The 16,334-nt window shown below is 49.9% G+C and overlaps 1 protein-coding gene across 7 annotated transcripts in view; it reads right to left on the bottom strand.

The window, feature by feature from the left end:
- Positions 1-3,309: 3,309 nt before the first annotated feature.
- The window catches only part of WNT5A (Wnt family member 5A), a 50,490-nt gene continuing 37,465 nt past the window's right edge, over positions 3,310-16,334 (bottom strand). For 5 of the 7 annotated variants that reach the window (XM_068559364.1, XM_068559368.1, XM_068559367.1 and 2 more), the window contains exon 5: positions 3,312-8,076. In XM_068559364.1, coding sequence (XP_068415465.1) covers positions 7,618-8,076 — 459 coding nt within the window. In that variant the 3' untranslated portion in view covers positions 3,312-7,617. Of the gene's footprint in view, positions 8,077-16,334 lie in introns of all 7 variants that reach the window. The other 2 variants (XM_068559363.1, XM_068559362.1) reach the window with 2 other exon arrangements.

Raw genomic sequence — 16,334 nt, 5'->3', positions numbered from 1 at the left:
GCTTACCCACGGGGGCACAGCTTGATACCCGCAGGAAGTGGGGTACGGTGGGGTACGGTGCAGGGTGTGCCTAGGGTTCAGAGCTGCTCTTCTCAGCCTCAAAATCTTGCTCTGTAAAGAAGAGGTAGGTCCCCACCCTGCTCGTGTCATAGGTCTCTCCTGAGACATGGGAAAACATTCCTCGGAGTTTCCCAGGGATGGGGGAGGACTTGGCATGTCTGAGCTGAGGCTGAGCCCATCCTCTGGTTCCCCACCCTCTGCTTCCCCAGCCTGAGCCTGATCAAGAACCTTCAGGAGTCCCCTCCCAGTGCCTTGAAGGGAGCGCCCTGCAATTTGCTGAATCAGGGAGGCTCATGAGTCGTCAAAAGCCGGTGACGGGAATGCGGCTGTTTTCTCCCCATGCCAGTGGGTGATCACTGCCGCCACCACCACCACCATCATCCCTGCCACTGCTTGAGGTCCTACTCGGTGCCATGCTCTTTACTTCCATGATTAGCAATCCTCACCAACACCCTATAACGTTATCATATCCTCATGTTCCACATGAGAATACTGAATGAAGCTCAGAGAGGTTAAGTAACTGGCTAAAGGACACACAGCTAATAAGAGCAAAGCTTGGAACCAGGTTTTCTTGACTCCAAATTCTTTGTCCTACCCTCTGCCCCATGCTTAAGGTGGGTTTCTGGGGCTGAGAGAAGGGAATCCTATTGCAGGTGCTGTCAGAGGAGAGAGGGGAGGTAGAGCCACTCAAACACTGTGGAATCTTGGCCCATGGGAGAGACCATTTGAAGGATGCTGCAGCAACTTCTCCCAATCTGTACAGATCTCCTTTGCAATGTGACTTTGCCACTCCTCTCATTGAGAGGTGGTGCCTATTTCTCTATCTCTTTGAATCTGGGCTGTCCGTGGGCTTGCTTTGGCCAGTAAATGCAGTGGAAGTGATATATAGTCATCCCTCCATGTCCATGGGAATTGGTTCCAGGACCACCCCCCCCCCCCCCAGATACCAAAGTGCGAGGATGCTCAAGTCCCGATGTCAGCGTTCTGTATCTGCGGATGTGGAGGGCCAACTCTAGTGTAACTGTGGATTTCAGGGCTCAAGAGGCCTTTGAGGCTTCCAGTCTCACCTTCATGGGATGTGGTATCACAGTGTGAAAGAGCCGACGGCACCCCTTATCCTTAAAGATAAGAGACCACATAGAGAGAAAGGCCCAGCCAGCAGCCAGAACCAGCTATTGAAGTGTGCGAGAGGCCGTGCAGGATCAGCCGGCCCCTCATCCATCTGCCGGCCCTGAGTAACAGCAGGACACCGCCCCTCACAGCTAACCCAGCCCATATCGTGTACCCACAGGATCCCAAGCAAATACAATGGTGATTGCTTTAAGCCACTAATTTTTGGTATGAGTGTGGTGTGTTATTCAGCAATGGGCGACTGATAAAGTGAGTGACTTAATTCTCCCAGCCTCGGCATCCTCATCTGTAAAATGGGCATGATGCTCACATCCGTGTCTGATAAGCTTGTCAGGGAGAGTGGAGGCGATGAAGCCTGTGAGCCTCGAGGTGCTGAGTCTAGCACGGTGCTGGCAGCATCTACATCAAGGGGTCACCACTGGTGTGAGCGGCTCTCGTCAGGGTCTCTGAGGCAAGAGTCATGTGGTAAGCCCCTCTGAGGGTCCGATGCACACAATAGCCCCTCACAATTATTTGGCCCAAAATGTCAGTAAGGGTGAGGTTGAGAAACTCTGAGTTAGAGGGAAAACACTTGTGACAACCATGGCAAGTGCGTGAGTCTGCAGGGGTCAGCTAGGTGGCATAAATGGCTGGCTAACTAGACACAGCCAGCCCTGTCTGGAAGGAGCAGTGGCTGCTTGGATCCAGCTGAGCGTCGCTACAGGGGACCTGTGATACCATGTACCCAGGTGGCCAGTTCTTCCTGTTTTGAAGCCAGAAATCCAAATTTGAATGTGAAAATACTCATCTTTTTAAGCGCTGGCAACTAATTTGAGTATCTTTTTAATGCTTGCCAGTCAAACAAAACACATCTGGAAATGTGATATACACAGAGGGCCACGGTTTGTAACCTCCCCCAAACACTAAGGGGGCCTTCCTAGCACTGAGTTAGCCGCTGGAGGGTATTTTAAAGAACACTGGCCCACCTTCCTGGGTTTAGTCTTCAGACTTATTCTATCCTTCTCAGCTAACCTATAGTGAGCTCTTCCTGTGTACTCGAACCTGCGCTAAACAGTCCAAACGTGGTAACTCATGTTTACAAGAACCTACAGTGTAATACTCTCTCCCACTTTAACTGGGTGCTCAGAGAGGTTATACAACTTTCCCAAGGTGACAGAGCTAATGGCAATACCAGGATTTGAACCCAGGAGGTCTGGCTCCAGAGCTTATATTCTTAATCACTGAGCCAGGCTGCCCTGTGAAGGATGCTACAGCTCCCCACTCCACATGGGAAAGCTTGCAAGGGACCGCTCAGGCTCATTAGTCACCCTAGGCAAGAACCAGTCCACTGCCGTGGTCAGCCTGCGTTCCCCAAGTGCTCAGAAACTCAGTTCCTCCACCTAAAGCTGTGCTTCTCACCTGGGGTTGATTCTGCACCCTGGGGTACATTGTGCAGTGTCTGGAGACATTTTTGCTTGTCACAAATGGGGGAGCTACTGGCATCTAGTGGGTAGAGGCTAGTGATGCCACTAAACATCGCACAGGACAGCCCCCCACGATAAAGAATTATCCAGCCTCAGATGCCAAAAGTGCTGAGGTGGAGAAACCTGATGTAAACACCTGGCTGGCAACCATGGCAACTTCCAAAAGGGAACCAGCAGAGAATATTCCGGGTGATTCAGTCTGTTTACCTAGGACATTTTTTTTTTCTCTCCTCAAATCATTCTTTCTTCTCTTGCCCTGGTATTTCTTCACAATCCCATGTCACTGTGCTAAATGCCTGCACTGAATAATAATCTCCCAATACAACTCTCTTATATATTAGTAGCAGCAGAACAAATAAGAAATGGGAAAAAAAATAGCTACAGGCAAAAAAAGATAAGCATTAAAATACACAATAGATCCTTGAGATTTGACCATAATATCATCTACATGCCTGAAATGTGCATTTTTTCCTGGATTCCCTAAGCCATAATCACACTCTAGGCCCACATCAAATTTCAACTGCCATGGACACCATCTCTGCCAAACATACACGTGACTGCGCTGATTTTATAAAATGATTTTAATAGAAAAGTAGTACAAGGTATGAACAAAAATAAATAATCTTTATCTATTTCTAGCCCAGCAAATGGTACACTGCATGTAAAATTGATCTAAAATGCAATTTTCCTTATTCCTTTTTTGCTTTTGAAATACTGAGACAGAATGTTAATGAAATCTTCTAGATTAAAATTGATACATTTTTGGTTTTTTAAAAAAATCGTACCAACCTTTCATCATTCCACATCCATTTTTTAAAGTTGGCTAACAAGATGATGTTTTACTAACATAAAATGTTATCCAGTCATCAGAGTTAAATGTAAGGTCTGTGCCAATAGGTAAATTAGAAGATTCCTTTACTAAGTTTTAATTCCTACGTTGCTGAATGCTTCCTGTATTAAGAATGCATTTCATCATCTTACTTTCAAAGTATGGCATCTGGCTTTCACCATTCCACAGAGAGGGGAGACTAACAAATACTTTCTTAAAAAAATAAATATTTTAGAAGTATACTTTACAGTGATAATGCAGTATCTTAGACCTATGCCTTGGTGCGTATTTGCATCATATATACCCTTCAAGTTATTAGTACCTTTTCTAGTTGTCTCTATTTAAATTATGGATCACTCAGTCTTTGAGGACTGTCTCTGCTAATGATCTCTATGAGTCAGCCAGTGACAGTCTCTTATTTGGAGTACTTATCCTGCTACAGTGTCATCTTTGATACTTCTGGTGGCTTGAACAATGTCTTGCAAAAACAAATTGAAAATTGTATTGGCAAGTCGTACAAGCATAGGGTTTGCATGGGCTGCTGAGACACAGTGCCGGTCTCGGGAGGTCAGCAGCTTGAAAAACTGAACAGATACACTGGACTAAAGCTTAAAACAGTCTTCCTTTTATTTAAGCCCATAATTACTATTTTGAACATAGCTCTGTTTGTCGCTACCTATATATAAATTTTTTGTTAATTTTCCTGTATCGGGACGATCTTGAATGCACTCCAGGATGAGAAGAGAAAAAAATATGCTGACGCTCCTAAATCGAGTATATGTTTTTGCAATAAAGAACACTGGTCAATATACAACTGAGGAAAAACTGAAACAGATGTGAGTCCTAGAACCACAAGCGTTTGAATTTGCCCAGAAATGCTATTTTAAACACTCTATATGTTGGTCTACTGTTTTTTTGTGGAATAATGCATTCTTGGCATCCTTAAAAGGTTTCAATATGTTACAAGGTTATCCGGAAAGAAAAAAAGCGCAGGGCTAACGTATCAATCTGTGCGTCGCGGGCCAGCCTTCGCTGCGCGTTTTCAAGAAGCACAAGGGCTTGTATTAATTGCACTTAACACAACGAACCTTCAGTTTCCTTCATTCTCTGCAGATTGAGGCTTGCTTTTCATAAAACTGCCTTCCAAGGGGCAAAGAGACACTCCATCCACACAGTAACTTCAAACAGAGCAGTGCGCTCGCTGCAGTGGTGAACACAAATACACTTTTTTTTGGACTAAAATTCTGGTCATGGATAAAAGCATGTGCCTTTTCAGTTCTTCTCTGAGATGTTACAACACCAACACGCTCTAAAACAATTAAGTTAGATGCATAATGCTCAAAGAATGTGAGCAATCCTATAACCAGCTTTAAGCCATCTGCTTGATTTCTTTTCTTGAGGAACATATATAGGAAAAGAGAATTCCCCTTTTGTTCCGTTACATATAGAAATCTTTTGAAGCTCCCAAATAGTTTGGTTTTGGTAAAATTCTCCACTCTTCTATTATTCTGACATGTAGTCACCCCTAAACTATCCCTCATGTTTTCTCAAAAACTCTCCACATGAAGTATCTGAAGGACAATTGAAACCACTTACCAATATCCAAGTAACGTTTTATTTTATATTCTATCTTCCATTTGGCATAAGCCTTTCGATGTTTGTTTTTTGAACCAGTGAAATATACAAATCACGCGAGACAGAAATATGTACAGTAAAAGTATAAAGGCCATAGAAGATATACATAATATCTGAATGACAAGTAGAATATTTTACATTAAATAGTTTCTTTTAAAAACTAGGATTGTTAAACTCAACTCTCTTCATAAACATGAATCACTAAAAAGGAACAAAATCTGGTTTAGCAAATAAAAAGAAATTACTTCATGGTTTTTGTATAATAAAAACCAAAAAAGTGACATTTTAAACTAATTAGTGCTTCTTACTTTCAAGATCTTTTGCTTGCAATTCACTGCAAATGCAAGGGAGTGAATATCCTTGTGCAATAAGAGCCACAGGTGGCTGAGGTGATCTGAGGGCCACCCATTCCCACGAGGGCTGCAGGAGATGTGTATCTCTCCAAACTTTTAAAACAACAGAAGTCTGAGATAAGAACACATTTGATGGCACTCTTTGGAAAGAGGTGTCCTGGTTTAAAAAAATGTTTAAACTAGCTATATGTGTTGTGAGCTGGATTTTCCTTAGGGACTCAAATAGGTACTATCAGGTCTAATGGGCACCAGTTTCCACTCTGCAAAATGCATGAAGGAAAGAGAAATGCTGACAGTGCTTCCGAGTGTTGAATATCTCTTCATTCCCACGTCTGTGATGAATAAGTAATGCCCTCTCCAGAAACGGTACAGAAAAGGAGGATGGGGCAGGGAAGATAAAAGAAATCTTCAAACCAACAATGCACGTGACTAAGATCTTCTGGATTCCTCAGAAACAAGGCTGCTTCGTGATGCTCAGGGTGTGACGGCATCAAGGCCACAGCCCCAGCTCAACTCAGAAACCGTCTGGAAAAATCCCAGTTGGATTGCAATGGAGGACAACAAGGCTCTAGACCGAAAAATAACCCGAGTAAAGTGTAAATCTAAACCACTGGCTGCACTGAGATATAATTATATTTATATTTATATATATATATGTATATATATATATATATATATATGTATGTTATGTACAAGAGACTGAGATATCAGGCACCATTAAACCACACTTCCCCCCTTATAAATGCAACTGTTCAAGTCCACTAGGAACAGTTCTGGGATACACCTGCAGGGTAATAGGAAAGCGTGAGTGGAGAGTCTAAACACAGGCTCATAACAGGGGAACGCTGCCACACCACTGTGAAGTCCATTTGCCAAGTAATGCCATTAAAACATAGAAAACTACCGCTCCTCAAACTAAAATTTAGAGGGGAAAAACAAAATCCCGAAGTGGCAAACCGTTTCCCAAGCGGAGCTCCTAATGTTTCATTTCCTGTCCTACTATCAGAGGGGACCCAGTGGAGCTGCCGTTTGGAAACGTGGCCGGCATCACAGCGCAGCAAGGCACGGAGGAATCGGAGAGGGCTCAGGGTCAAGTAGGGAGGGCAGATGTCACTTTTTCCCCTCAAGTAAGTTTTCTGCTCTGGTGCAGTGCTGAACTGCACGCAATTACCTTGTAGCTCGGGCTGAGGATCTGTGAATGGAATTCATTTATTATTTTCATTGTTATCATTTATTAACCAAGTATCCCTAAGAAAATTACAGTATATTTTCCTTTACAGTCAAGCCAACCTCCCTTGCCCTTCTCCAAACAAAAAGTCTAGTACCCAGAATCACTCGGGGATCCTTTTCCAAGTGGATAACCTAATTCCCACAACAGCATCAAATCACTGACTTAATATAAGGAGTTTTTAAGTTTTCTCTTTTTTTTAATTTCTGGGGCTTCCCTCCCTGCTCCCCAAGTTTCAGTAGCTAGTAGAATGGACCATCTGTAGATGGAATGTTTGAGAACAGTGCAACACGTGATAAACCTTTTCTCTTTAAGGGATATGAGATTTTTGCTCTTAGACTTTAAATACCATTTTGGAAATGTTTCAGGCTGGCAGCCCCTGGGAAAGGGGCGGGGGGGGGGGGCGGGCGTCTCATTGTTTTGTTTTTTTTCTCAAGACCTTTCAACTTTCACCAGAGCACTGAATTCCTTTTAGTCACAGGAGCTAAATCATGCATAGATCTGTACCACCCTCTTGCAGCTGGATGCTACCTGTCCCATATGACCCCATAGTTGAGACAAAGAAAACAGTGTTTCCTTGACCTTCCAGATGTGCACACATCTAACTTAAGGTGTGCGTTATTCCCCCCTCATCCTATATACCAGCAAAAGAAGTCTTGTCTTACCTTTTCAATGATCCACAAAATAAATATTTTCTTGGTTCCCACCCCCCCCCCTTTATGCCAAATAATAGTTATAATATTAATAATAAACCACAGAGTTCTCAGATGGGAACAGAAAAAAAAATGGTTCCGGTTGCAATTCTTGGGGACAAAAAATAAAACAGTATTAAAGACAACAACAGAATCACTGTACTTTCTATAAATAAGTGGGTCCTGGGAGTGGGGCTGGGTGACAGGCGGGCAGGCGGAATGCCCACTACTTGCACACGAACTGGTCCACGATCTCCGTGCACTTCTTGCACTTGACGTAGCAGCACCAGTGGAACTTGCAGTGGCAGCGCTCGGTCTGCACCGTCTTAAACTGGTCGTAGCCGCGGCCGCAGCACATGAGCTCGCAGCCGTCCATGCCCTCGGACGTCTTGTTGCACAGGCGGCCCTGTGTGCCCAGCGAGCCGGTGCTCTCGTTGCGCACGCAGTAGTCGGGGCTGGGGTCGATGTAGACCAGGTCCTGCGTGGTGGGCGAGTTGAAGCGGCTGTTGACCTGCACCAGCTTGCCCCGGCTGTTGAGCCTCATGGCCGCTGCGCTGTCGTACTTCTCCTTCAGGGCGTCGCCCACCTTGCGGAAATCGGCCAACTGCAGCCAGCACGTCTTGAGGCTGCACGAGCCTGACACCCCGTGGCACTTGCAGGCCACGTCCGCCAGGTTGTACACCGTCTGCGGGGAGAAGGGGACAGTCAGCGGGCGAACTCACCCGGGAGCCCAGACTCGGGCGGGGGCGCGGGTGACCGAGCTCCCCGGCTGGGTGGAGCCCTGGTCACCAGCTAGACGTGGGCCTGGGCTACTTCCCCCTCGTCCTCCACGACCAGAAGCCTTGTGTTGCCTTCTTTAAAAAGTCTGCAAAATAAATAGGTTCTTAGCCCCTCATTATTACACATCATCATAATAAACAACCACAGTTCTTGAATGGGAGCGGGAAAAAAATGGGTTCCATTTGCTTTTTTTTTTTTTTTTTTTTTTTTTTTTTGCAGGGAAGAACATTAGCAGCAACTCATACATCTTGAACACTCAGCCCAGAGACTGCTGTCAGTTCCTCACCTGCGTCACCTGGATTCATCCCCACCACCAGCCCATGAAGGAAGAGCTCTGTTGTCCGCATCTCACAGAGAAGGGAAGCGAGACCCAGCAAGGTGAGTTACTGACCCAACCACTGGGAAGGGGGGTGGGGCCCAGGATTTGAACCCAGGCAGGTGGGCTCCAAGCTCATGCTCATGACTTGGCCCTGGGCGCCCAGCTGGTAAGTGGCAGGGCTGGGCAGGTGTCCAGCCCAGGTGGGATCAGGGTTCAAATCTTTACTCAGTCTCACTATGACTACTGCTGTGTGCCAGGCACTATCATAAGAGCCTTTACACTCTTCGTCTCACTTAATGCCCCCAGCAAGGTTGTAATGTGGCCTGGATGAGGTGCTGGCCGTGACGCAGATAGAGGGTAAGTGGCCCGCACAGGTCACACAGCTAGAATGAGGGAGAACCGGGTCTGCATCTCAGGCACTCTCACTCCTGCTTCTTGCACAGCCCCTACTCTCTATCCCCCTCTGCCTAGGCGAAAAGCATCCGTCTTGGACCCAGGCAGACCTGGGTTCTGTCCTAACTCTGTCCCTGAATTTAGGCAACAGGCTTCACCATTCTGAGCCTCCGTTTTCAATTTGTGAAGGGCACTGTGATGGTTGCAACCTCACAGCACTGTTGCAAGGATAAAATCAGGAGAGGCATGAAAGTACTTAGCGGGCACGATGCGATCAGTAAGCCTGGTCTGCAGGGTGACGGTCTGCATGCTGGTCCTGGGCCCTTGCCCAGTCACCCTGGCCTCCCAGTAGCAGCACCTATGGGGCTGGCCTCACAGGGCTGTGTGCCCAGCAGTCTGGGAGGTGGCGGCTGCCTGTTTATAGTGCTGACTGCCCACAGTTCCTGTGCCAGTGACCCTGCAGAGCCGGTGCACTGCTGGCACGCTGCGGAGGGCCTGTCGGGAACCTGGAGGGCCAGAGTGAGTGAGAAGGCTGCTTCTGCCCAGAACAGCTACCTTCTCCCTCCAGGGATGCGTAAGGGGCTTTCTTACAAGGGACGCTGAAGTGTACTCCCTTGATATGAAGTGTTTCAGGCCTGCAGCTAGTCTGGAGAAGGGTTTCGCAAACGTATTTAACCTTCGCTCCCCTTTGAGGAAAATCAAAAGCTAATGTCCCAAGGAGATTCTAATATGATTTCCTGGCACAGTGTCTAACTCTCCTCCTCCCACCCCCACTATCCTGCAGAAAAACTGTCTTCCCAGTAATCTCATCCACCAGAATCCAAGCACAGTTCATTGCTCCAATTATAACATTGCCAAAAACACTCACCCATTTAAAAATCCAAATGTTAAATGAAATTATATTGAAGGGGCTTTTCCCCCTCTCCAAAATCCCATCTCTCCACTTGGAAATCCCTTGACCTGCTCTTCTTGGTTGCTGAGCCCCTGATGATTTCTCTCCATGAGAGAAGTCTAAGAAATCCGCAAAAGATGGATGAAAGCACCAAACAGGGGCACAACGGGGCCCAGAAGGGTCAGCCATACCTCTGTCCTGGAAGCATTTCTGGTCTGAGACGCTGGGCACCTGGCATGCGGAGTAAGGTGATGTGTCCCTGATGAGGACAAGACCAAAGTCCTAGGGCCCCAGAGAGAGCGGGACCGGCATGCCCACTGCATGGCGTGGGTCGGCTGCACTGGGGAGTGAGTCCACCCACACTGCTGGCACCACAGCGATGGGCGGCCGCGGAGAGGAGAGGCCACACTCCCCTGGAGCAATTACCTGACCCCGCAAGGCTCCACAGGTGAAATTCTCCAGAGTTTAGTCTTTCCCTGAGAAACCCACCCCCCACCCAAATAGTTAAGATCAAATTTGAGAAGAAATAGGTTAGCTGGAATGATCTAGATAATCTTTGACTTCCCTATGTCCTTTGCTTCTAGTAGCTAAGTTATCAGTTATCAAGCACTTACCACAGCCCTTCAATTGAACCTTATGAAATTGGATGTAAGAAATGGTCAAGTATTGGTAATAAGGTTCAATCTACTATATGACCCCAGTGAGTCCTACAGCAACCCCGAGTGATAGCTAACGCGCATTTAACAGATGTGCAAATGGGGAAACGGAGGCTCAGAAACGAACAGACAGAACGGGATTTTAACCTAGATTTCTTTAATCCCAAAACCTATGGCCATTTACCCTCCAGCTGTGATGCATTAGTTTAATAAAAAAAAAAAAAAAGGCGCCTGGGCTTACAGCTCAATCCACTAATTCTCCCCACGGGCGTGAAGTAGTTCTCCAGCCTCAGTTTCCCAACCTTTAAAATGAGGGGGTGTGGCTGAGGGGCTTGAAGTCTCCTTCCAGAGCTCTAGATTCTACTCTGTGATTAGCATCCCTTTTCCTCACCCCAAAATACAGGAGAGTGAAATCTCTGACCAGAAAGTTCCTGGCACTTACCTTGGGTTCTGTGAAAAAATAATGGCCCTGGTTTTTTTCAATGCTGCCAAAGTTAGGAAAAGTTTTCACCCCTTCATTAAAAAGCAGCCATAAAGTGCCATGTGTTTAACCACAGGAAAAAAGGGTCTTTTTTAACTATTGTGGGCGAGATTTTCACATCCGCACCAGGGGAAGGAAAGAATGAAACAGGGAGGCTGGGGCAGCCTGGCGAGGACTTCCTCTCCGGACACGCATGAGTGGCTCTGTCCTCTCCAGAGCTCCTCTCTGGACACTCCTGAGTGGCTCGCTCCTCTCTGGACACTCCTGAGTGACTCTCTCCTCTCCAGAGCTCCTCTCTGCACACTCCTGAGTGGCTCTCTCCTCTCCAGAGCTCCTCTCTTGCACACACCTGAGTGGCTCTCCCCTCTCCAGAGCTCCTCTCTGCACACTCCTGAGTGGCTCTGTCCTCTCCAGAACTCCTCTCTGGACACTCCTGAGTGGCTCTCCCCTCTCCAGACCTCCTCTCTGGACACTCCTGAGTGGCTCTCCCCTCTCCAGACCTCCTCTCTGGACACTCCTCAGTGGCTCGCTCCTCTCTGCACACTCCTGAGTGGCTCTCTCCTCCCCAGAGATCCTCTCTGCACACTCCTGAGTGGCTCTCTGCTCTCCAGAGTTCCTCTCTGCACACTCCTGAGTGGCTCTGTCCTCTCCAGAGCTCCTCTCTGCACACTCTTGAGTGGCTCTCTCCTCTCTAGAGCTCCTCTCTGCACACTCCTGAGTGGCTCTGTCCTCTCCAGAGCTCCTCTCTGCACACTCCTGAGTGGCTCTCTCCTCTCCAGAGCTCCTCTCTGGACACTCCTGAGTGGCTCTGTCCTCTCCAGAGCTCCTCTCTGGACACTCCTGAGTGGCTCGCTCCTCTCTGCACATGCCTGAGTGGCTCTCTCCTCTCTAGAGCTACTCTATGGACACTCCTGAGTGGCTCTCTCCTCTCCAGAGCTCCTCTCTGCACACTCCTGAGTGGCTCTCTCCTCTCTAAAGCTACTCTATGGACACTCCTGAGTGGCTCTCTCCTCTCCAGAGCTCCTCTCTGCACACTCCTGAGTGGCTCTCTCCTCTCCAGAACTCCTCTATGTTCACTCCTGAGTGGCTCTCTCCTCTCCAGAACTCCTATCTGGACACTCCTGAGTGGCTCTGTCCTCTCCAGAGCTCCTCTCTGCACACTCATGAGTAGCTCTCTCCTCTCCAGAACCCCTCTCTGGACACTCCTGAGTGGCTCTCTCCTCTCCAGAGCTCCTCTATGGACACTCCTGAGTGGCTCTCTGCTCTCCACAACTCATCTATGGACACTCCTGAGAGGCTCTCTCCTCTCCAGAGCTCCTCTCTGCACACTCCTGAGTGGCTCTGTCCTCTCCAGAACTCCTCTCTGGACACTCCTGAGTGGCTCTCCCCTCTCCAGACCTCCTCTCTGCACACTCTGAGTGGCTCTGTCCTCTCCAGAACTCCTCTCTGGACACTCCTGAGTGGCCCTCCCCTCTCCAGACCTCCTCTCTGCACACTCCTGAGTGGCTCTCGCCTCTCCAGACCTCCTCTCTGGACACTCCTGAGTGGCTCTCTCCTCTCCAGAGCGCCTCTCTGCACACTCCTGAGTGGCTCTCTCCTCTCCAGAGCTCCTATCTGGACACTTCTGAGTGGCTCTGTCCTCGCCAGAGCTCCTCTCTGGACACTGCTGAGTGGCTCTCTCCTCTCTAGAGCTACTCTATGGACACTCCTGAGTGGCTCTCTCCTCTCCATAGCTCCTCTCTGCACACTCCTGAGTGGCTCTCTCCTCTCTAGAGCTACTCTATGGACACTCCTGAGTGGCTCTCTCCTCTCCAGAACTCCTCTCTAGACACTGCTGAGTGGCTCTGTCCTCTCCAGAGCTCCTCTCTGGACACTCCTGAGTGGCTCTGTCCTCTCCATAGCTCCTCTCTGCACACTCCTGAGTGGCTCTCTCCTCTCCAGGGCTCCTCTCTGCACACTCCTGAGTGGCTCTCTCCTCTCCAGAGCTCCTCTCTGCACACTCCTGAGTAGCTCTCTCCTCTCCAGAACTCCTCTCTGGACACTCCTGAGTGGCTCTCTCCTCCCCAGAGCTCCTATCTGGACACTCCTGAGTGGCTCTGTATTCGCCAGAGCTGCTCCCTGGACACTCCTGAGTAGCTCTCTCCTCTCCAGAACTCCTCTCTGGACACTCCTGAGTGGCCCTCTCCTCTCCAGAGCTCCTATCTGGACACTCCTGAGTGGCTCTCTCCTCTCCAGAACTCCTCTATGGACACTCCTGAGTGGCTCTCTCGTCGCCAGAGCTCCTCTATAAACACTCCTGAGTGGCTCTCCCCTCTCCGGAGCTCCTCTTTGGACACTCCTGAGTGGCTCTCCCCTCTCCAGAGCTCCTCTCTGCACACTCCTGAGTGGCTCTCTCCTCTCTAGAGCTCCTCTCTGCACACTCCTGAGTGGCTCTCTTCTCTCCAGAGCTCCTCTCTGGACACTCCTGAGTGGCTCTCTCCTCTCCAGAGCTCTTATCTGGACACTACTGAGTGGCTCTCCGCTCACCATAGCTCCTCCCTGCACACTCCTGAGTGGCTCTTTCCTCTGCAGAGCTCCTCTCTGCACACTCCTGAGTAGCTCTCTCCTCTCCAGAACTCCTCCCTGGACACTCCCGAGTGGCTCTCTCCTCTCCAGATCTCCTATCTGGACACTTCTGAGTGGCTCTCTCCTCTGTAGAGCTCCTCTCTGGAGACCCCTGAGTGGCTCTCTCCTCTCTATAGCTACTCTATGGACACTCCTGAGTGACTCTCTCCTCGCCAGAACTCCTTTCTGCACACTCCTGAGTGGCTCTGTCCTCTCCAGGACTCCTCTCTGTACACTCCTGAGTGGCTCTCCGCTCTCCACAACTCATCTATGGACACTCCTGAGTGGCTCTCTCCTCTCCAGAGCTCCTCTCTGCACACTCCTGAGTGGCTCTCTCCTCTCCAGAACTCCTCTATGTTCACTCCTGAGTGGCTCTCTCCTCTCCAGAACTCCTCTCTGCACACTCCTGAGTGGCTCTCTCCTCTCCAAAACTCCTCTCTGGACACTCCCGAGTGGCTCTCTCCTCTCCAGATCTCCTATCTGGACACTTCTGAGTGGCTCTGTCCTCTCCAGTGCACCTCTCTGGACACTCCTGAGTGGCTCTCTCCTCTGTAGAGCTCCTCTCTGGAGACTCCTGAGTGGCTCTCTCCTCTCTATAGCTACTCTATGGACACTCCTGAGTGACTGTCTCCTCGCCAGAACTCCTTTCTGCACACTCCTGAGTGGCTCTGTCCTCTCCAGGACTCCTCTCTGTACACTCCTGAGTGGCTCTCCGCTCTCCACAACTCATCTATGGACACTCCTGAGTGGCTCTCTCCTCTCCAGAGCTCCTCTCTGCACACTCCTTAGTGGCTCTCTCCTCTCCAGAGCTCCTCTCTGCACACTCATGAGTAGCTCTCTCCTCTCCAGAACCCCTCTCTGGACACTCCAGAGTGGCTCTCTCCTCTCCAGAGCTCCTCTCTGCACACTCCTGAGTGGCTCTCTCCTCTCTAGAACTACTCTATGGACACTCCTGAGTGGCTCTCTCCTCTCCAGAGCTCCTCTCTGCACACTCCTGAGTAGCTCTCTCCTCTCTAGAGCTACTCTATGGACACTCCTGAGTGGCTCTCTCCTCTCTAGAGCTCCTCTCTGCACACTCCTGAGTGGCTCTCTCCTCTCCAGAGCTCCTCTCTGCACACTCCTGAGTAGCTCTCTCCTCTCCAGAGCTCCTCTCTGCACACTCCTGAGTGGCTCTCCCCTCTCCGGAGCTCCTCTCTGGACACTCCTCAGTGGCTCTCCCCTCTCCAGACATCCTCTCTGGACACTCCTCAGTGGCTCGCTCCTCTCTGCACACTCCTGAGTGGCTCTCTCCTCCCCAGAGCTCCTCTCTGCACACTCCTGAGTGGCTCTCTGCTCTCCAGAGTTCCTCTCTGCACACTCCTGAGTGGCTCTGTCCTCTCCAGAGCTCCTCTCTGCACACTCTTGAGTGGCTCTCTCCTCTCTAGAGCTCCTCTCTGCACACTCCTGAGTGGCTCTCTCCTCTCCAGAGCTCCTCTCTGGACACTCCTGTGTGGCTCTGTCCTCTCCAGAGCTCCTCTCTGGACACTCCTGAGTGGCTCGCTCCTCTCTGCACATGCCTGAGTGGCTCTCTCCTCTCCAGAACTCCTCTATGTTCACTCCTGAGTGGCTCTCTCCTCTCCAGAACTCCTATCTGGACACTCCAGAGTGGCTCTGTCCTCTCCAGAACTCCTCTCTGCACACTCCTGAGTGGCTCTCTCCTCTCCAAAGCTCCTCTCTGCACACTCATGAGTAGCTCTCTCCTCTCCAGAACCCCTCTCTGGACACTCCTGAGTGGCTCTCTCCTCTCCAGAGCTCCTCTATGGACACTCCTGAGTGGCTCTCTGCTCTCCACAACTCATCTATGGACACTCCTGAGAGGCTCTCTCCTCTCCAGAGCTCCTCTCTGCAAACTCCTGAGTGGCTCTGTCCTCTCCAGACCTCCTCTCTGCACACTCTGAGTGGCTCTGTCCTCTCCAGAACTCCTCTCTGGACACTCCTGAGTGGCCCTCCCCTCTCCAGACCTCCTCTGTGCACACTCCTGAGTGGCTCTCGCCTCTCCAGACCTCCTCTCTGGACACTCCTGAGTGGCTCTCTTCTCTCCAGAGCGCCTCTCTGCACACTCCTGAGTGGCTCTCTCCTCTCCAGAGCTCCTATCTGGACACTTCTGAGTGGCTCTGTCCTCGCCAGAGCTCCTCTCTGGACACTGCTGAGTGGCTCTCTCCTCTCTAGAGCTACTCTATGGACACTCCTGAGTGGCTCTCTCCTCTCCATAGCTCCTCTCTGCACACTCCTGAGTGGCTCTCTCCTCTCCAGGGCTCCTCTCTGCACACTCCTGAGTGGCTCTCTCCTCTCCAGAGCTCCTCTCTGCACACTCCTGAGTAGCTCTCTCCTCTCCAGAACTCCTCTCTAGACACTGCTGAGTGGCTCTGTCCTCTCCAGAGCTCCTCTCTGGACACTCCTGAGTGGCTCTCCCCTCTCCATAGCTCCTCTCTGGACACTCCTGAGTGGCTCTCCCCTCTCCATAGCTCCTCTCTGCACACTCCTGAGTGGCTCTCTCCTCTCCAGGGCTCCTCTCTGCACACTCCTGAGTGGCTCTCTCCTCTCCAGAGCTCCTCTCTGCACACTCCTGAGTAGCTCTCTCCTCTTCAGAACTCCTCTCTGCACACTCCTGAGTGGCTCTCTCCTCTCCAGAGCTCCTCTCTGCACACTCCTGAGTAGCTCTCTCCTCTCCAGAACTCCTCTCTGGACACTCCTGAGTGGCTCTCTCCTCTCCAGAGCTCCTATCTGGACACTCCTGAGTGGCTCTCTCCTCTCTATAGCTACTCTATGGACACTCCTG

The sequence above is a fragment of the Eschrichtius robustus genome, chromosome 12 (assembly GCF_028021215.1).
Source record: "Eschrichtius robustus isolate mEscRob2 chromosome 12, mEscRob2.pri, whole genome shotgun sequence".
Classification (NCBI taxonomy): Eukaryota; Metazoa; Chordata; class Mammalia; order Artiodactyla; family Eschrichtiidae; genus Eschrichtius; species Eschrichtius robustus.
The sequence above is the reverse complement of the archived record's forward strand: the minus strand, read 5'-3'. Positions and strand labels throughout refer to the sequence as shown.